Source organism: Lynx rufus, unplaced genomic scaffold, assembly GCF_022079265.1.
Source record: "Lynx rufus isolate CCGP_SWC_20201006 ecotype Redwood Valley unplaced genomic scaffold, mLynRuf1.p SCAF_17, whole genome shotgun sequence".
NCBI classification, from domain to species: domain Eukaryota; kingdom Metazoa; phylum Chordata; class Mammalia; order Carnivora; family Felidae; genus Lynx; species Lynx rufus.
Window position 1 is genome coordinate 23,245,014 of NW_025814831.1, and position 18,755 is coordinate 23,263,768.

The 18,755-nt window shown below is 37.3% G+C and overlaps 1 protein-coding gene across 1 annotated transcript in view; it reads left to right on the top strand.

Annotated features, from left to right (window-relative positions):
• The window catches only part of CEP128 (centrosomal protein 128), a 382,564-nt gene that overhangs the window by 153,330 nt on the left and 210,479 nt on the right, over positions 1-18,755 (top strand). Inside the window, exon 18 of the mRNA XM_047080283.1 lies at positions 13,678-13,870. Within this exon, the coding sequence (XP_046936239.1) occupies positions 13,678-13,870 (193 nt within the window). The remainder of the gene's footprint in view (positions 1-13,677; positions 13,871-18,755) is intronic.

The window sequence follows — 18,755 nt, forward strand, 5'->3', positions numbered from 1 at the left end:
CACCATTATGTGTGATGCTGTCTAAAGTCTTCAGTTAGCCAAGATTTATCAATTATGTGCTCTTTTGTGTATAGGCATGAGGGTTATCAGTGTCAGCAAGCCATGGAAATTAATAAAGAAAATGGAAATGTAAACAATTTAAAAAATCCTTAAGGTATGTTATATTTTTATAGAAATACATAAACATTGGGGCGCCTGGGTGGCGCAGTCGGTTAAGCGTCCGACTTCAGCCAGGTCACGATCTCGCGGTCCGTGAGTTCGAGCCCCGCGTCGGGCTCTGGGCTGATGGCTCGGAGCCTGGAGCCTGTTTCCGATTCTGTGTCTCCCTCTCTCTCTGCCCCTCGCCCGTTCATGCTCTGTCTCTCTCTGTCCCAAAAATGAATAAACGTTGAAAAAAAAAAATTAAAAAAAAAAAATAAAAAAAAGAAATACATAAACATTAACAAATGCAAAAAGAGGAAGAACTGACTGTGATATCAGTACTAGAAGGATAGGGGGGTATGATGCCACCAGCATGTTACAGGTGGTTTCTGCATAAATGCAGTATTTAATTTGATCATACAAAAAATATATAGAAGTTCTCTAGTTGGCTAATTATAGGCAAAATAATGGTAAGAAGTTGAGAATACCTGAATAAACACAGATAATGCCTTGAACTTGGTGGCAAGGTATGGGTGGGAGTTGACAGAAAGACATGATTCACCTTTGAAGACCAGCTGTGCTTTAAGGAAACCTTTTTTTTTTTTTTTTTTAAGCATTCTTAATAAGAAATGAATAGCATTATGATTGACCATTGAAATTTACCCAACCCGGTAAAATTTTCCTCCTTTTTTAAGTACAGTGATGCTGTTCATCCCTAACCGTTTTTTTTTTTTTTAATTTTTTTTTTCAACGTTTTTTTATTTATTTTTGGGACAGAGAGAGACAGAGCATGAACGGGGGAGGAGCAGAGAGAGAGGGAGACACAGAATCGGAAACAGGCTCCAGGCTCTGAGCCATCAGCCCAGAGCCCGACGCGGGGCTCGAACTCACAGACCGCGAGATCGTGACCTGGCTGAAGTCGGATGCTTAACCGACTGCGCCACCCAGGCGCCCCCCTAACCGTTTTTGATAGAACCAAATGCAAACTTGTATTTATGCCACCTTCGTAGTAAATTCAGAATATACATGTTTTGCTGGCTCAGAAATTTTGGGCTAGAAACTTCTGTTGTGCATTAATAAAGCATTTCTCATTTCTCTTATTTCTTTTTCCCGATTCCTCAATTCTGACAACAAGAGCAATGTACTTGGAATTTTCTTTCAAGTTAAAATCTTTATCATTTCTGAACAGAAAGCTTTCACTGCTGTTGTTCAGTTAAATTATGAGAGCCAGAGATGACTCTTAATCATAGCTCTTTAATTTGGGAACTAGTGAGCAGTTTTCCCTTATCATTTAATGGGATTGAACTTCTGATCAGACGAGTTTTAATACTGCATGAGACAACCCTTCCTGTAGAGCGTAAAAGGGTCATGATAAGCAATACCACGCTGACCAACTGACTAAGGAGGAATTGAATCTATTTACCAGAAAGATGGCTTAGGTTATTGATGGGCTACAATACTGTAATTCCCATGAACTATGACTGGACAGCTCTATAAGTATTGAAGATAAGATCTGAAATCAGAGGACAAAAACTATATGGAAAGTAGAATTGCTATTCAGCTAGTCCATGCTGACATCTTGCAGTGTTAGAAGGACCTCTGAGGGCATTTGGTAATTGTTTTCATAAATCTGCCAAATGAATTTCTTCTGTTAGTGTTAATCCTGGAAGAACTAGGGGACTGGGTGAGGATAGGGTCACTGTTGCTTTGTCGACATTGGTTACATAATATAAATATGAAGTCCAACTCAGAGTTGGACCAGGCTTATATGTAAAATAACCAAAGAATGGCAAGAACCATATAATACAGGGAGGAAGAGGATTGAGAATTAGGAAATACCATTGAGGAACACCAGGCAATCCGTTCCAATAGATCAGCGATTTGTTTCTGTCATAAATCCCAATAAGGCATTTAGAGGCCAAATTTTATTCAGTTTAACAAGAATTTACTGACTAGCTACTGTGTGCCAGATGCTAGATTACATGCTGTGGGCATAATAATGAATTTGGCATGATCCTTTCTCTTGAGGAACAGTTTATTTTCCTAGAAAAGCTGACACATTGATAATTTCAATATTATGTCTAAGAGCAGTGATACAGGTGTGCAGAGGCCACCATGGAGTCTGATCCCTCTAGTGAATTTTGAAGCTGGGCAGATAAAGAGGAAAGACCAGGCATGCACAGTAAACAATTGTAGGCCTGGTATAGAAGAGAAACAGCATGATAAATGGAAAGAAACCCCAAGCGATTTGTCAATACAAGATGAAAATATGAGGCAGAGAATGGCAGAGATGAGGCTTTAGAAAGAGGTAGAGCAGGGGCGCCTGGGTGGCGCAGTCGGTTAAGCATCCGACTTCAGCCAGGTCATGATCTCGCGGTCCGTGAGTTCGAGCCCCGCGTCAGGCTCTGGGCTGATGGCTCGGAGCCTGGAGCCTGTTTCCGATTCTGTGTCTCCCTCTCTCTCTGCCCCTCCCCCGTTCATGCTCTGTCTCTCTCTGTCCCAAAAATAAATAAACGTTGAAAAAAAAAAATTTAGAAAGAGGTAGAGCATAGGTAACTAAGAAGAACACTGTATGCTATTTTAGAAGTTTGACTTCAGTTCTGCATTTAGGGAGAACCACAAAGGAGATTTGAACAGGATACTGATAACTTTGTACTCCTATTTTAGAAGCATTACTCAGATAGTGATGTAAAAGGTGGAGTAGAAGTGGGAAGACTAAAGGCAGGAAGACCAGTTAAGAGGTCTTTGGGTGAGACCAAAGTCTCTGGGGTGAAAGTCCAAACCAAGGAAATTGTAGAGATTCAGAGGAAGGGACAGTTTGAAGTAATGCTTTGGTGACAATATGCAGATGATGTTTAATGTTATGTCAGATGGAGTGGTAGAGAAGGAGATATCTATGGTTTTCAAGACTAAGTAGGAGATCCCACTCAAAGTTCAGTATGTGAATAGATCAACATGCAGAGTCCTAGATAGGCAAGCCAGCAGAAGTACTGAAGGAGTTTCTAGCACTGGGATTGATGTCTAGAAAGTCCCATTTGGACAGGAAGCCCCCCCACACACACATATATATATTCCTTCTTGGAAATATATATATGAAATATATATATATATAGGATATATATATATATATATATATATATCCTATATATATATATATTTAAAGAGTAATTAGGAATGTGACTTTTTTTCTACTCAGATTACTTCCTCAGCTTAAATATCACTGAAGAATAAATAGCAAGCAGATTAGATTTCAGTAAATCTACTAATTCTCAAATATTTTATTTGATCAGAACTGTCAACTTTTAAGGTTATATAGATAAGAAATAGACTTCCAAAGTATTGGGGGATTTTCCTTTTTTACTCTGTTTGATATCATTCCAAAGAGTCCCACTTTTAATGGTATAATGTGTTCTGGTATTGCTTTTCCTGCCATTTTTGGAATATTATAACTGAAGCAGCTTCAGAAATCATGTAGTCTAACTTCCTTGTTTTATAGATGAGAAGGAGGCCCTGGGAATTGTTTACCTCATGACATAAAGCTAGTTACTGAGAAGGATTTAGAACCTGGGTCTCTGAATTCTGTGCCAGTCTTTCTTGATTGGTAGTATAATCTACCTTTGAATATAAACCTTGCTTTTATGCATGTTGTCTTTTTAGTGATACGGATTTTTTTAAAACACCCATTGTATGAGAAGTATCAGACCCAGTATATTTAATTCTTGTTGAAAGATGTGAATAATCATCTAGCATTTTATCCTTCCAGTGTAGACATCAAAATGAGATACAAATACTCAGGTATCTTGATTCATTAAAGATACTTTAGATTGTGTGTATGGAACACATTCAGTTTAGTTGAAGAAAAGCATTTTGTATTTTTACATATGAACTCTTATTATGGAGTTATTTTTTTTCTTCATGATTTTATTCATAACTATGTAGGAAACCAGAGAGAATATTACTAAAAGAGGTTTTGAGGTTGATTTGGGTTTGAATTTTGCACTTCAGTTTAATTTTTGTTTTGGTTTCCTGGCACATTCTCAGAAATTGCCATAGTCTTCCTTTACCTTTGGTTTTTCTATTAACATTTCCTCTCAAAATTGTTTTTTGAGTTGTGGCAAAGGAAGTATGGTAGTTAAAAGCAGCAAAATTATGGGCCCTGGTATTATTGCTAACTCTATCAGCTATAATCTTTTTATTCGAATTTTCTATTTCCCTTGGTTTTGGCTTTGAGTCATTCCTTAATGACTTTAGTATATTATTACTCTAAATCTCACTAGAGGATTCTTACAGATAAAAAGATCATTTTGATTGTTTTACTAGATACTTATTCCCACCTAATTGCAAGCTGTCAACTATGAAGGTAAAAGACTGCCTTATTTAGAAATTCTTTCTCTATTATAGTTTATTTAGCAATACTTGCTGATATAGTTAAATAAATGAGCCTATTATGTAATCTTTAAGATGCTCTTGTGAGTGGTTAATAGAATGGTGTTTGCACTGTGATTAATAGCCTTGTCAGGTAATTATTATTTGGAATTGGTAAAGTTATTCCTATGCTGTGTTCCAAGCTGTTTCTCCAAGGCGTTTAATGAAAGACGTTGGGTGTTTCTCTAGCAAACACTGATTCTCATAATTGACTATTTGTTGATTAAATTTCCATAAGTTGATATTTTGTTTTGTAGGATTAATAATATATTCTGCATACATATTCAATTCATTACAAGCATCTAACTATAACCTATTTTTAAATTTTGTATGTTGATGGAATAAAGGCTTTGTTGGAATAAACTGAAGCCATAGGTCAGTCTGTTTAGGCCACTATAATAAAATACCACAGACTGGTGGCTCAAACAACAGATAATTTATTTTCTTACAGTTCTAGAGCCTAGAAGTCCAAGGTCAAGGTGTCAGGGTTAGTTTCTGGTGAGGCCTCTTCTTGGCTTGTAAATGGCCACCTCTCATGTAGGGGGACGGGCATTATGGGGGGATGGGATGGGAGTATTATTGGAAGAATTGGGGGTTGGAAGACAGAGTGTCTCTTCCTCCTCTTATAGGGATGCCAGTCCTATAGGATGAGGGCCCTACTGTGGTAACCTCATTTAGCCTTTATTACTTCCCTAAAGGCCTTATTTCTAAACAGAGTCACCTGAGGGTTAGGACTTCATGTAAACTTGAGGGGGGTACAATTAGTCCATAACACATATCAAACCTGATTAATGCTTTGGTTCAGAAATTGTGGGTTTTTTGTTTTGTTTTGTTTTTTTACCAAAATCAGTACGATTATTGTTATGACAACATATCTTTTTGTTTCTCCATTATCAACCCTTAGCAATGGTACTGAGCACAGGCCAAAGATTAGGATGGAGTAAGTAGGAAATCTTTGAGAACAGGGAAATGAGTCCTTATGTTTTAAATTTGCATTTAAATCACTGGGCAAGAACAGATTAAACAGGGTGATTCAAACTGGTGATCCCAAAAGACTCACTTTGTTTAGACCACATTGGTTTTAAAACAGAGAATTGGTAGCGAACATTTAAAAAAACTTTACAATTCCGTACTTACAGCATGGAATTTGTTTTCCTTTTGAGGTATCAGAAGATCTGATAACATTAGTGTTTCATTCTTATGTGATAAGAAACTGTTGGATCTGAGAAGAACCATGGACATAATCCTATTAGAAGGACCATCCTTCCAGCCCTTCTTCCTGGTTGTATTTTTATAATCCAAATCAATAGTGCTCAGGTCCTAAATGTGTTACTTATGAATGTTCATTAAACTTTCTTAATATAATAATACAAAAATTTTTTTTGATTTTTTTTGTTTTCAAGATATTTTATTTTTCTGTTTTATTAAACACAAGGTGCTACCTCTTTACAAGAACTTAATGGCATCTAATTTTTCACTTAATTGCATGTGTCCTGTCCTCACTATGTGCAAAACAGTGTACTGGTTTTAGTGTGTGTTTGAGCATACAAACATGAACACACATCCACTCCCGGGGTACTTTAAATTGAAGAATATGTTTAAATTCTTGAAAAAAGTCTTAAGGATTTAGTATATCAAATTCATTAACATTCAAGGATAAAGATGTGCACATGTTTAAGGTGCCAAATAAGTAGCAAAAAGACTTGGTTGAAAATATATCTTTTCCAGGGGCGCCTGGGTGGCTCAGTCGGTTAAGCGTCCGACTTTAGCCAGGTCACGATCTCGCGGTCCGTGAGTTCGAGCCCCGCGTCGGGCTCTGGGCTGATGGCTCAGAGCCTGGAGCCTGCTTCGGATTCTGTGTCTCCCTCTCTCTCTGCCCCTCCCCCGTTCATGCTCTGTCTCTCTCTGTCTCAAAAATAAATAAACGTTAAAAAATTAAAAAAAAAAAAAGAAAATATATCTTTTCCAGAAATTATACATCTAACTTCCCCCTTTTCCCTTGCATAATATGATAATTATTTGGGCTTTTCCATTTATTTATTTTTCTTGAGTAACTGCTAAAGTTTGATGAGGTGAACAAAAGGTATGATCAAAGGTGAACAAAAGGTTCAGATTGTAGTTTCTTTTTTTTTTAAGTTTATTTATTTATTTTGAGAGACAGAGCATGCATGCACGAGTGGGGGAGGGGCAGAGAGAAGGAGAGAGAATCTCAAGCAGGCTCTGTGCTCAGAGCACATACCCACATGGGGCTAGAACTCACAAACCATGAGATCATGACCTGAGCCGAAATCAAGAGTTGGCCGCTTACCCGACTGAGCCACCCGGGTGCCCCTATTCAGGTTGTAGTTTTGACATAGAAGCAGGCAGCAATAGTGTAGGCTTTCTTTTATTTTTCCTGGTTAATATCAATTAATAAAATGACTTAGGTAGTGATGTTTTAGAATAATTTTCCAACTGACTTATATCTAAAACTACTGATTAAATTGTCTAGAATAATTTTTTATTACATAGTGCATTGAACATATTTTCATTTTCAAGACTTTAGCAATATAGAAGTATGGAGAATAAATTTGGAATATATGTTCTCCTTTCCCTCTTGACACCTCTCTCCTGAGTGGGCATAATCATCATCAACAATTTGGCATTCATATTTTCAGTCCTGTATTGGTTTGGTGGGTTGAACTCCAGTTGTTTTTGATAAAGATGCGTATTTTAATTGCTAAATATAGTGGCCCTTTCCTTTGGCAGTCTTTGACACTAAGCATATCCATCCTGTTGTAGTATTTTCATTTTCTTCCTTTGCAAAACTCGGATTTTCTTCCTGCCTTTCCAACTACTTCTCAGCTTTATTTTTCGTTTCTCTTCTGTTCATCTCTTCTAAATTCTTCTCTCTTGTCTCCATAGACACTCCATGGGCTGTTTTGCCTTGATGCTGTTGATTCTTTACTTTGTATCTCTTATCCATATCTCTCGAGCTTTAGATCTATATATCCAACCAGTCGTTTACACTTCTCTGTGTTAGTCCTAACAAGTTCAGCTTATTCCAATCTGTTGTTAACTTTTTAACCCCTAAATCTTTGCTTCTAGTTTTCCTCTTTCACATTTCTTCAGCTAGAAACACCAGCACTGATTCCTTTCTCTCTTTTCCCCCTAACATTTAAGTCTCAAGTACACACACTTGGGTCCATTCCATGTCATTTTTGCTTGTTTTGAATATTGGTAACATTCTCCTGAGTTCCAGCCTCCAACATGTGCTCCACTGTCTCCATAGAGTGTGCTTTTGAAAGAATAGTCCAATTCATTTCCTTCTCTCTCTCATATTGTGGTTCAGTGGGGGTGGTGGTATATGACTCATCCTGACCTTTGACCCTATATTCTGCCTCCATGCTTTATTTAGAAAAAAGTTGTAGTAGAAAATGTTCCTTTTATTTGGTAGAGAGTTGACTATGTTTGCTGGTTTCCTGTCCTATGGAAGCTTTTTATCTTTTTGTATTTGCATGGGAATTTCAAAATGGATATTGGGAAATGAAGCAGTCTTAATTAAAGTTTACAATCATATTTGGAAGTCCATAGCTCAATTTATTTTTAAAAAAATTTTTAATGTTTATATACTTTTGAGAGAGAGACAGACATAGTATGAGTGGGGGAGGGGCAGAGAGAGAAGGAGATGCAGAATCTGAGGCAGGCTCCAGGCTCTGAGCTGTCAGCACAGAGCCAGAGGCAGGTCTTGAACTCACAGGGTGCAAGATCATGACCTGAGCCAAAGTCGGACGCTTAACTGACTGAGCCACCCATGCACCCCACACAGCTCAGTTTCAGTTGGAGACTTCCAAGGGGTGCCTGGGTGTCTCAGTTTGTTAGGCATCTGACTTCTGCTCAGGTCATGTCTCGCGGTTCGTGGGTTTGAGCCCCGCATCGGGCTCTGTGCTGACAGCTCAGAGCCTGTGCTTCAGATTCTGTGTCTCCCTCTCTCTCTGCCCCTCTTCCACTCATGCTCTGTTTCTGTCTCTCAAAAAATAAATAAACATTAAAAAATAAAAAGAGAAAAGTAAGTTGGGGACTTCCTGTTTTTATCTAGTGACATTCAGGTAGGACAGAGGCCCATAAATTATGTAGCAGATACTAAAGCCAGGTGTCATCTCCACAAGGAGATTTAATTTTAATTTGTTTTTCTGTCCCTTATTTACCTTCTTCCTTTTGTTAATTGTTAAATAGCTGAATTGTTATATAATTCACATATCATACAATTGACCTATTTAGACTGTATCACTCATTATTTTTAGGTGTATTCACAGAGGTGTGATGCCACAACCATAATGAATTTTGGAATATTTTATCACCCTAAAAGAAAATATGGACCCTTTAGCTATCACCTCCTAAATTTGTCCATCCCACTCACCCCTCTTATAGCCTTAGTCAACAAGTAACCTTTCTATCTCTATAGATTTGCCAGTTCTTGACATTTCCTATAAACGAAATCATACAGTATGTGGTCCTTTATGAATGACTTCTTTCATTTAGCAGAATGTTTTCAAGGCTCATCTATGTCGTAGCATGTGTCAGGACCTCACTTCATTGCTAAATAATAGTCCCATGTATGGATATACCACATTTTATTCATCCATTTATCAGTGGATGTTCATTTGGGTTTTTTCCATTTCTTGGCTATCATGAATAATGCTGCTATGAACATTCGGTTACGCGTTTTTGCATGACTGTATGTTTTCGTTTCTTCTAAAAATATACTCAGGAGTAGAACTGCTGGGTTATATGGTAACTATGTTTACCCTTTTGAAGAATTGCCAGATGGTTTTCCAAAGTGACTGCATGATTGTACACTCCTACCATCATTATATAAGAACTCTAGTTCCTCCACACATACCAACAGTTGTTATCATATGTCTTTTTGATTCTAGCTGTCCTGCTGGGTGTGAAATGGAATCTCACTGTGATTTTGATTTGCATTTCTGTGATGCTTAATGATTCTGAGCATCTTTTCATGTGATTATTGGCCATTTGTGTTATGTTTTTTGAAGAAATGTCTCTTGCTTAATTCATTATGTCTTTTTATTTTTATTTTTTTCTAAATTTTTTTTTTTAACGTTTATTTATTTTTGAGACAGAGAGAGACATAGCATGAACGGGGGAGGGGCAGAGAGAGAGGGAGACACAGAATCTGAAACAGGCTCCAGGCTCTGAGCTGTCAGCACAGAGCCCGACGCGGGGCTCGAACTCACGGACCGTGAGATCATGACCTGAGCCGAAGTTGGACGCTTAAACAACCGAGCCACCCAGGCGCCCCCATTATGTCTTTTTATTACTGAGTTCTTTATGTATCATTCTAAATTGTTCTTTCTCAGATATATGGTCTACAATTATTTTCTCCTATTCAATGGGTTGTTGTTTCACATTGTTAATTGTGATCTTTGAAGCACAATGTTTTAATTTTGGTGAAGTCTAACTTAACAGCTTTTTTCTTTGGTTGTCTGTGCTTTTGGTGTAATATCTAGGAAATCAAGGTTGCCAGACCAAGGTTACCAAGACCTACACCTGTGCTTTCTTCTAGGAATCTGCTGTTTTTAGTTCTTACATTTAGGTCTTTGACCCATTTTGAGTTAATTTTTGAAAACTTTATTTAGTTTGAGAGACAGAGTGGGGGAAGGACAGGGGGAGGGAGAGAGAGGGAATCCCAAGCAGGCTCCATACTGATATCTTGGAGCCTGACGCGAGGCTCAAAGCCAGGAACTATGAAATCATGACCTGAGTTAAAATCTAGAGTCGGGTGCTTACCCAACTGAGCTACCCAGGTGCCCCTTGAATTAATTTTTGAAGATGGTATGAAGTATGGGTCCAACTTTATTCTTTTGCATGTGAATATTCAGTTTTCTCAGTACTATTGGTTGAAAAGACTGATCTTTCCTCATCAGATTGTTTTTGGAACCTTCGTTGAAAATCAATTGACAATATATATGTATGGGTTTAATTCCACTGATCTATGTCTGTCCTAATGCCAGTACCACACTGTCTTGATTACTCTGGCTTTCTAGTCAGTTTTAAGATCAGTTAAGTGTGACTCCTCCAACTTTGATCTTTTCTCAACACCTGTTTTTGGCTACTCTGGGTCCCTTGAATATCCATATGAAATTTAAGATCGCATTGTCAGTCTCTCCAAAGATCTCAGCTGGGATTTTGATAGGCATTGCATTAAATCTGTAGATCAGTTTGGGGAGTATTTCTCTTAATACCTTAATGATATTAAGTTTTCTCGTGTATGTACATGTAAAATCTTCTCATTTATTTAGGCCTTCTTTAATTTTTTCAACAGTTTTTTGTAGTTTTCAGAGTATAAATTTTGAACTTCTTTTTAAAAGTATGTTTTTCTTTTTAAATGTATGTTACTCTTTTGATGCTATTGTAAACAAGATGGGCTTTTTAACTTAGTTTTGGATTGATGATGCAAGTGTATAGAAATACAAGTGATTTATGTATAATGATATTTTCCTGCATAATTGCCCTGCTATGACCTCCTGATACAATGTTAGATAGAAATGGTTAGAGCAGACATTATTTTCTTGTTTATGATCTTAGGGATAAAGCATTCTGTCTTTAACCATTAAGTATGATAATAGGTATGGGCTTTTCATAAAAATGTTTTATCAGGTTGAAAAATTTCCCTTCTGTTCCCTTCTGTTCAGTGTCTTTATTGGGAATAGGGGTTTAATTTCATCATACACTTTTTTCTGAATCTTGATATGATCATGTAGCTTTTGCCCCTCCTTCTCACAAACAGTCTGTGGAAATGGCAGATTGGATACCAGTATTCTCAGGCTGCTGTGTCTGAGGTGGAGTGGCCACACTATCAGTGAGGGGTTGATAATGGAAGGAATCCCTAGTTTCTCCACTTCACTTGCCAGCAATTTAGCTACTCAAATCAGAACTATGACGGTGAAAAATCCTAGCCATCTGACCTTCCAGTGCCATACTTACTATTATGATCTGTCTCTGCTCACATCACTTTTCATTCCAGATGTGTGAGTTTTCCAAATGAGGTAACTCTCCAGTTCTCTGCAATGGGGTGTCCCACAATTTAATTCACCTCTGACACAAACTACGCAGAGTTAGTACAGATACCACAGGTTAAGGGCTCGGCCCCACCTGTACCCAATTCAGATATCCCCAGGTTACCTACACTTCCTTCTGACCTGGCTACAAATTGGGGGTTCTCATGGCTCTCTCTCCAGGTTCAGTAATTTGCTGTCATGGTTCACAGGCCTAAGGGAAATACTTTACTTACCAGTTTATTTATAAAGGATACAAATAAGCAGCCAGATGAAGAGGTTATATAGGGCAAGGTCTATATAGGGCAAGGTCTCCAAGAGTCCCCGTGGAGTTTGGGGATGTCTCACACTCCTGGCATGTGGCTATGTTCACCAGTCTGGAAGCTAATCCAACCTCATTGTTCAAGAGTTTTTAGGGGTGCCTGGGGGGCTCAGTAGGTTCAACTACCTAAACCACCTCATTAGCATGAGCTTGGGTGTAATCTAAGAGCTTGTTATGAATAACAAAGGACATTCTTCTCACTCTGGAAGTTCCTGGGCTTTAGGAGCTCTGTGCCAAGAATAAAGGACAAAGACCAAATATCTTTCTTATTATGCCACAATACCATATAACTTGACTGTGAACTGGGGGAAGAGGGACCCCTGTCTTGGCAATACCCTCCAGGAACGTGGAGTGGGGCTTTTGTCATGCAGGGTGCAGTCCTTCCCCTGCCCACATCTAGCTTCCACCTCGCATTTTCATTAAAGAGCAGCTTGGCAGAACTTCTCGTGCCATCATTCTGGAAGGCAAACTTCCATGAAGTCCCCCCCTTTGTTTCTGATGAGCATTTGTGATAAATGTGATCTAGCTTTTGCCTTTACAAGCTCCATTTCCCTTCATGTAACACATTCACATACTATACCTTGGTCATCTTACAATATTATCATATAATTTTTCCATAATTTGACTAGTGATAATATTTCTTCTGAGTCATAGAGATACCATCTGCTCGACAGACCTTCTGACCAGAGAAACTGGGCATCTTTTTCTGTTCTGGGGGGTGTTTGAAAGCTGATACATGTGGGGATCCCCCAGTCTAGTGGCTGTATCCCAGTCTCACTTTATCATAAGCTATCCTACTGCCGCTACTTTTAATATACTGTGGCATATCCTGAGAACTTCCTAGATTTCTGGAGGCCTAGAACTTTCTTGCTTACTGATGAATGCTGTTCCGGAAAATTCTCCCTTAGCTTAACCTAACTTTCCTGTTTAGTCCACTCTTCCTTTAATTTGCTTTTTACTGAAGTAAAGACTTTTATTTAGAATCAAATAGAACTTGAAGGATAGGCTCACTTGGGAAGGTCCTGAGACATGACTGAAATCCTGTCCTAGTGAAGATGAAAGAAAAATTTATTTATTTATTTATTTATTTATTTATTTATTTATTTATTTACTCACTCATCCCTGATTTAAATATCTAACTAATAAAGATGGTGTGGTTAGAGTCTGAGAAAACGAGAGTTGCTTCAACTAAATTCCCTAGTCTTTTAAATGTGGGAAAATACTAACTTTATCTCCCTCATGTGATATAGAATATCTTTTCCCAATTAGCTGGACCCTTGGGAATATGCATTTTTAAAACCAAAACTATGAATTTTATCTTTCTTTTTTTAAAAATCTTTGAATTAAACTCCATTTTGTAACAAGTCTCTAGTTCTATTGTGTGGTATGTTTGACTTTAAAATGCTTTAAAGTGTACCAGATTGCCTTATATATCACATCAGGGATCTAATTGGAGTATGACTGGGAATCCAGCAGGCCAGACTTCTCTGTAGTATTACCTTTACAAACCTGATAGAGGATATCAGATATTTTATAAAAATCCAAGAAAATTTGGCTTAATTTCGACACCATCTTTGAAGTCATTATGGAAATTAAAACATTATAGATTTTTTTTTATTTTGCTTATGTTTGCTATGGTCTGTTCAGTTATCATGACTTTTCCTTCATGTTTTGAAATGCTACTGTTTTCTAGATTTTTTGACAAATTAGATATATGTGTCATTTTTTTAGACTAAACTTAAGTGGCTCTGTGAGGAACTGAAGGAGAGAGAAAACAGAGAGAGGAGTCTGCGGCACGAGCTGATGCTGTGCAGACAACAGCTGAGGAGTATGACCGAAAACAAGGAATCTGAGCTCCAGTGTCTCTTCGAACAGATAGAAAGACAAGAGCAGCTTCTGGAAGAAATACAACAGGAGAAGAGAGGTGTGTTAGCTGTTCTTACTCTTATTTTTCTTTGTTGACATTCGTGGAATCCTAGGATTGAGGGAAAAAACAAAACAAAACCATTTCCGTTGTCTCTACTTGGAATATTTCCAAATCCCTCTCCTTTCCTTGTCTCTGGTCTCCCTGTCTTTCTTCATTTCTGGATCCAGAAGAGGAAACTGTTCGCCCTGAGAGTTTTTCCTTCAGCTAGTACATCTCTCCTATGTACATAGCCTTGTGTCCGTGGCCATTTGGAAATTTGCATTTGGTAAGATGTGTGTTCTTCCCTGATAAAATGCTGAAGTTTATATTTTACTTCAGTAAAATATTCATAAATATATTCAATAAATATTTACTCTGTGCCAATTTTGTCTTGGACACTATTATAGGTGCTGAGGATACATCAGTGAATAAAGGGGAAAAAAAGTCCTCTTGTTGAGTTTGCATTGTATTGAGTGGAGTGACAGAAAATAAATGTAATAAATAGGTAAATTGTTTAATATGTTAGAAGGTTATAAGAACCGTGGCAAAAACAGTAGAGTAAGGGAAGGAGAGTTTGAGGCAATACTTTAAAAGTTAGACAGGTACTTTGGAAAACTGCTTTTCTGTTTTGTTCTAGAAGGGATGCATCGTGATGGGAAGAAGAAAAATAGCACTATGTATCGGAATCCTGTGGGTATCTTGTGTCAGGCTTAGGTCTTTTTTTATTGGTGAACTTTATTAATTTAAGAAAGAAACTTAATGTAGTGCCCTACTAAGAAAAACAGAACTTTAACATATGATAATCCTCTAAAATTTGTTTTGGTTTTTCATTTTAGTTATCAAGATGATGATGATGATTCTTCCTCCTCTTCCTCCTCTTCCTCCTCTTCTCCTTCTCCTCCTCCTCCTTTCTTCTTCTTTTTCTTCTCCTTCTCCTCCTCCTCCTCCTCCTCCTTCTCCTTCTCCTTCTCCTTCTTGTTTTATTTATTTATTTTGGGGGGAGAGAGAGAGCTGGGGCCGGAGACAGAGAGAGGGAGGGATCAAGAATCCCAGGAAGGCTCCACATTGTCAGCAGGGAGCCTGACGTGGGGCTCAAACTCACACACTGTAAGATCATGACCTGAGCCAAAATCAATCCGACACTTAACTGACTGAGCCACCCAGGTGTTGCCCCAGTTATCAGGATTATTCTTTCTACATGTTCCAGTTAAAAATTATTTATTGCTATACTGCAGTGATTCTCAATTTTTTTTTTGCTATCAGGACCACATTATATTCTTAAAAAGGCAAATAATATCTTCATATTATTAATAAGGGGTCTTAGATAGTTCCCAAACCATCTTTTGTGAACTACCGCTCTAGTGCACTTGAAAGATGCAAACTGTGCTAGTAGTGAAAGTCAGAGGATGCCTATACACGCACACACACACACGCGCACACACACACACACACGCGCACACACACATACAGACAGTACAACAGAATCTTTTCTTTTTTTTTCAAAAAAAAGTTTTTTAATGTTTATTTATTTTTGAGACAGAAAGAGACAGAGCATGAGTGGGGGAGGGGTGGAGAGAGGGAGAATCTGAAGTAGGCTCCAGGCTCTGAGCTGTCAGCGCAGAGCCCGATGCGGGGCCCGAACTCACAGACCTTGAGATCATGACCTGAGCCGAAATCAGACACTCAACCAGCTGAGCCACCTAGGTGCCCCACAACAGAATCTAATTATGGAATTTATAGCTAAAACACTGTATGATCTCTAAACATGTTATAGATTATTCACTGACACTAGATTGCAACCTGGTTTTACTTTTAGTAAACATTGTCAATATTGTCACCCAGTAAATCATTTCTTTTGTATAAGGATTAATGCAATTGTATATTATAAATAACCGTAACTGTTAACAGGATGAATCCAAGGAGAAAGAACCAAATATTTGTGCACTTAAGTAATTATTTTCAAATGCCCAGCTTTTTCATAAAAGCTTCAGAAGATAAGTTGTAAAGTTTATAATCTCTCAAGGTGATTCTTTTATTTCTACTTTTCAAATTTAATAAAAATGTATTGATTGTTTTATATCTATATAGCACTTGAATTCTTTTATGCATCTTAAAATTAGCTTGTCAGTTTTTTTGAAGAGAATCTACTAGTATTTTAATGGGACTGTGTTGAATGTACACATTTAAGAATGGATATCTTGATATTGAATCTTCCAGTCCGTGAACATTGTGTATATTATACATTTATTTAGGTTTTTAACTTTTCTCATGGATATTTTGTACTTTTCAACTAACAGGTCTTGAACATCTTTTTTAGATTTATTCCTACTTTGTCTCTTATTTATGATGTTATATTAAATGTCATTTTATTTATTTATTTATTTTTATTTTTTAAATGTTTATTTTTGAGAGAGACAGAGAGACAGAGCCTGACAGGGGAGGGGCAGAGAGACAGGGAGACACAGAATCGGAAGCAGGCTCCAGGCTCCAAGCTGTCAGCACAGAGCCCGATGTGGGCCTTCAACTCATGAACAGTGAGATCATGACCTGAGCTGAAGTCGGACGCTCAACCGACTGAGCCAACCAGGCACCCCTTAAATGTCATTTTAAACGTTGAATTTCCAACATTCTTTTCTAATAGAAATACAATTGATATTTTTTGTATGTATTAACCTTGTATTCTGCAACCGTGTTAAGCTCATTTGCTAGTTGTAGTAGCTTTTTGTTAGCTGTTTGTTGTTATTGTTGTTTTTGATTTCTTAGCACTTAGGGTTTTCTTTGTACATGATCATGTCATCTGCAAATAAGGACAGTTTTGGTTCTCCTGCTTGGTTTTTTTTTTTTTTTTTTTTTCCTTAATCAACTGGATGGAACTTCCAGTACGTATTAAACTAACCTTATATTTTTGGGATCAGCTCTATCAAAATGTATTTTTCCTTTTACATATAGCTGGATTTGATTTATTAATAGTAAGATTTTTTTGCGTCTATGTTTATGAAGAATATTCTGTAGCTTCTTCTAATGTCTTTATCTGATTTGAATGTTAGTATAACAGTGACCTTTTAAAATGAGTTGTGTTTTGCCTTTATGTTTTGGAAACATTTGTATGAATTGTTTATTATTTCTTTTTAAATGTATGATAGAATTGATTAAAGAAGCTTTTAGGCCTGTAGTTTTTGTCTGGGAGAGGTTTTAAATTTCAAACTCAAAGTCTTTTTTTTTTTTTTAGTTTAATTTTTATTTTGAGTGAGAGTGAAAGAGAGAGAGAAAGTGTGAGCAGGGGAATGGGGAGAGAGAGAGAGAGAGAGAGAGAGAATCCCAAGCAGGCTCCATGCTCAGTGTGGAGCCTGATGGGGCTTGATCTCACAACCACAAGATCACGACCTGAGCTCATATCAAGAGTCAGACGCTCAATTGACTGAGCCACCCAGGTGCCCCCAAATTCAAATTTTTTAATAGCTATATGACTATTCAGAATTTCTCCTTCTTGAGTTAGTTTTGTTAATGTGTGCCTTTCAAAGTATTGTTCATTTCATCTAAGTTGTCAAATTTATTGGCTTAAAATTTTTCATGATATCTCCTTTTTCTTTTCATTTCTGTAAGGTCTGTACTGGTGCTTCCTCTTATATTCCTGATATTGGTAATTTTCTCTCTTTTGTTCTTTATAAGACTTGCTGAGGGTGTTATTAATTTTATTAATATTTTCAAAGAAACAACCTTTGAATTACTTTAAAATTTTTTTTTCAACGTTTATTTATTTTTGGGGGGGACAGAGAGAGACAGAGCATGAACGGGGGAGGGGCAGAGAGAGAGGGAGACACAGAATCGGAAACAGGCTCCAGGCTCTGAGCCATCAGCCCAGAGCCTGATGCGGGGCTCGAACTCACGGACCGCGAGATCGTGACCTGGCTGAAGTCGGACGCTTAACCAACTGCGCCACCCAGGCGCCCCTGAATTACTTTTTTATTTGTCTTTTTAATGTTTTATTGATCCCAAATTTTATTGTTTTCTTTCTTTTACTTTTTGTATCATTTGCTTTTTTTCTGGATTCTTGAGCCTTATTTTAATACCTTTATTTCTTAATATCGTCATTAAAGTTATAAATTGCTATCTTAGCAACACTTTAAATGTATTCCACAAATTTTGCAATACCATGTTTTCATTATCATTTAGTTTGAATTAGAAAATATTTCCCTTGTGATTTCTTCTTTGACCTATGGGATTTTTTTAGAAGTGCACTACTTCTAGTTATGTGGAGAGTTTTCTACATACTCTATTATCAATTTCTAACTTGGTACCCTTGTGGGTATAGAATATACTTTCCATGATTCTCATCCTTTGAAACTTACAAGGACTTGTTTTATGGCCCCAAATGTGGCCTGTCTTAGTGAATTTTCTATGTGCAGTTTAAAACAAGTAATGTTCTGCATTTGTTATGAAAAGTTTTGTAAATATCAGTTATGCCAAGTTGTTTCGTAACGTTCTCTGTCCCTGGTGATTTCTGTATCCCTACTGATTTTGTATACTTCTACCAATAACTTATAGAAGATTGTCAAAATATCCAGGTATTACTTTGAATGTGTGTATGTATGTCACTCTTTTTGCTTCATGTATTTTTTGAGACTGCTATTAGATCCTATTTAGTATTGATTGTGTGAATGTTTCTAATAATGAACCTATTGTAATAGTCTCAATAAAAGCAAAAGAAGAAGGACGTTAGTAATGGCAACAATGCAAAAGGTGTTTTGGAGGAATTAGTACAGGATTGGGCAGTGTAGGTGATAGAAGACATACAGGAGATTCTAAGGTCTCAGTAGTTTTGCCATTGGGAGAAGTAAGAAAGTTAGGAAGTAGGGGATGATTTGGTGGCAGAGAAAGAGGGATTCTATTCTTTACCTATTCC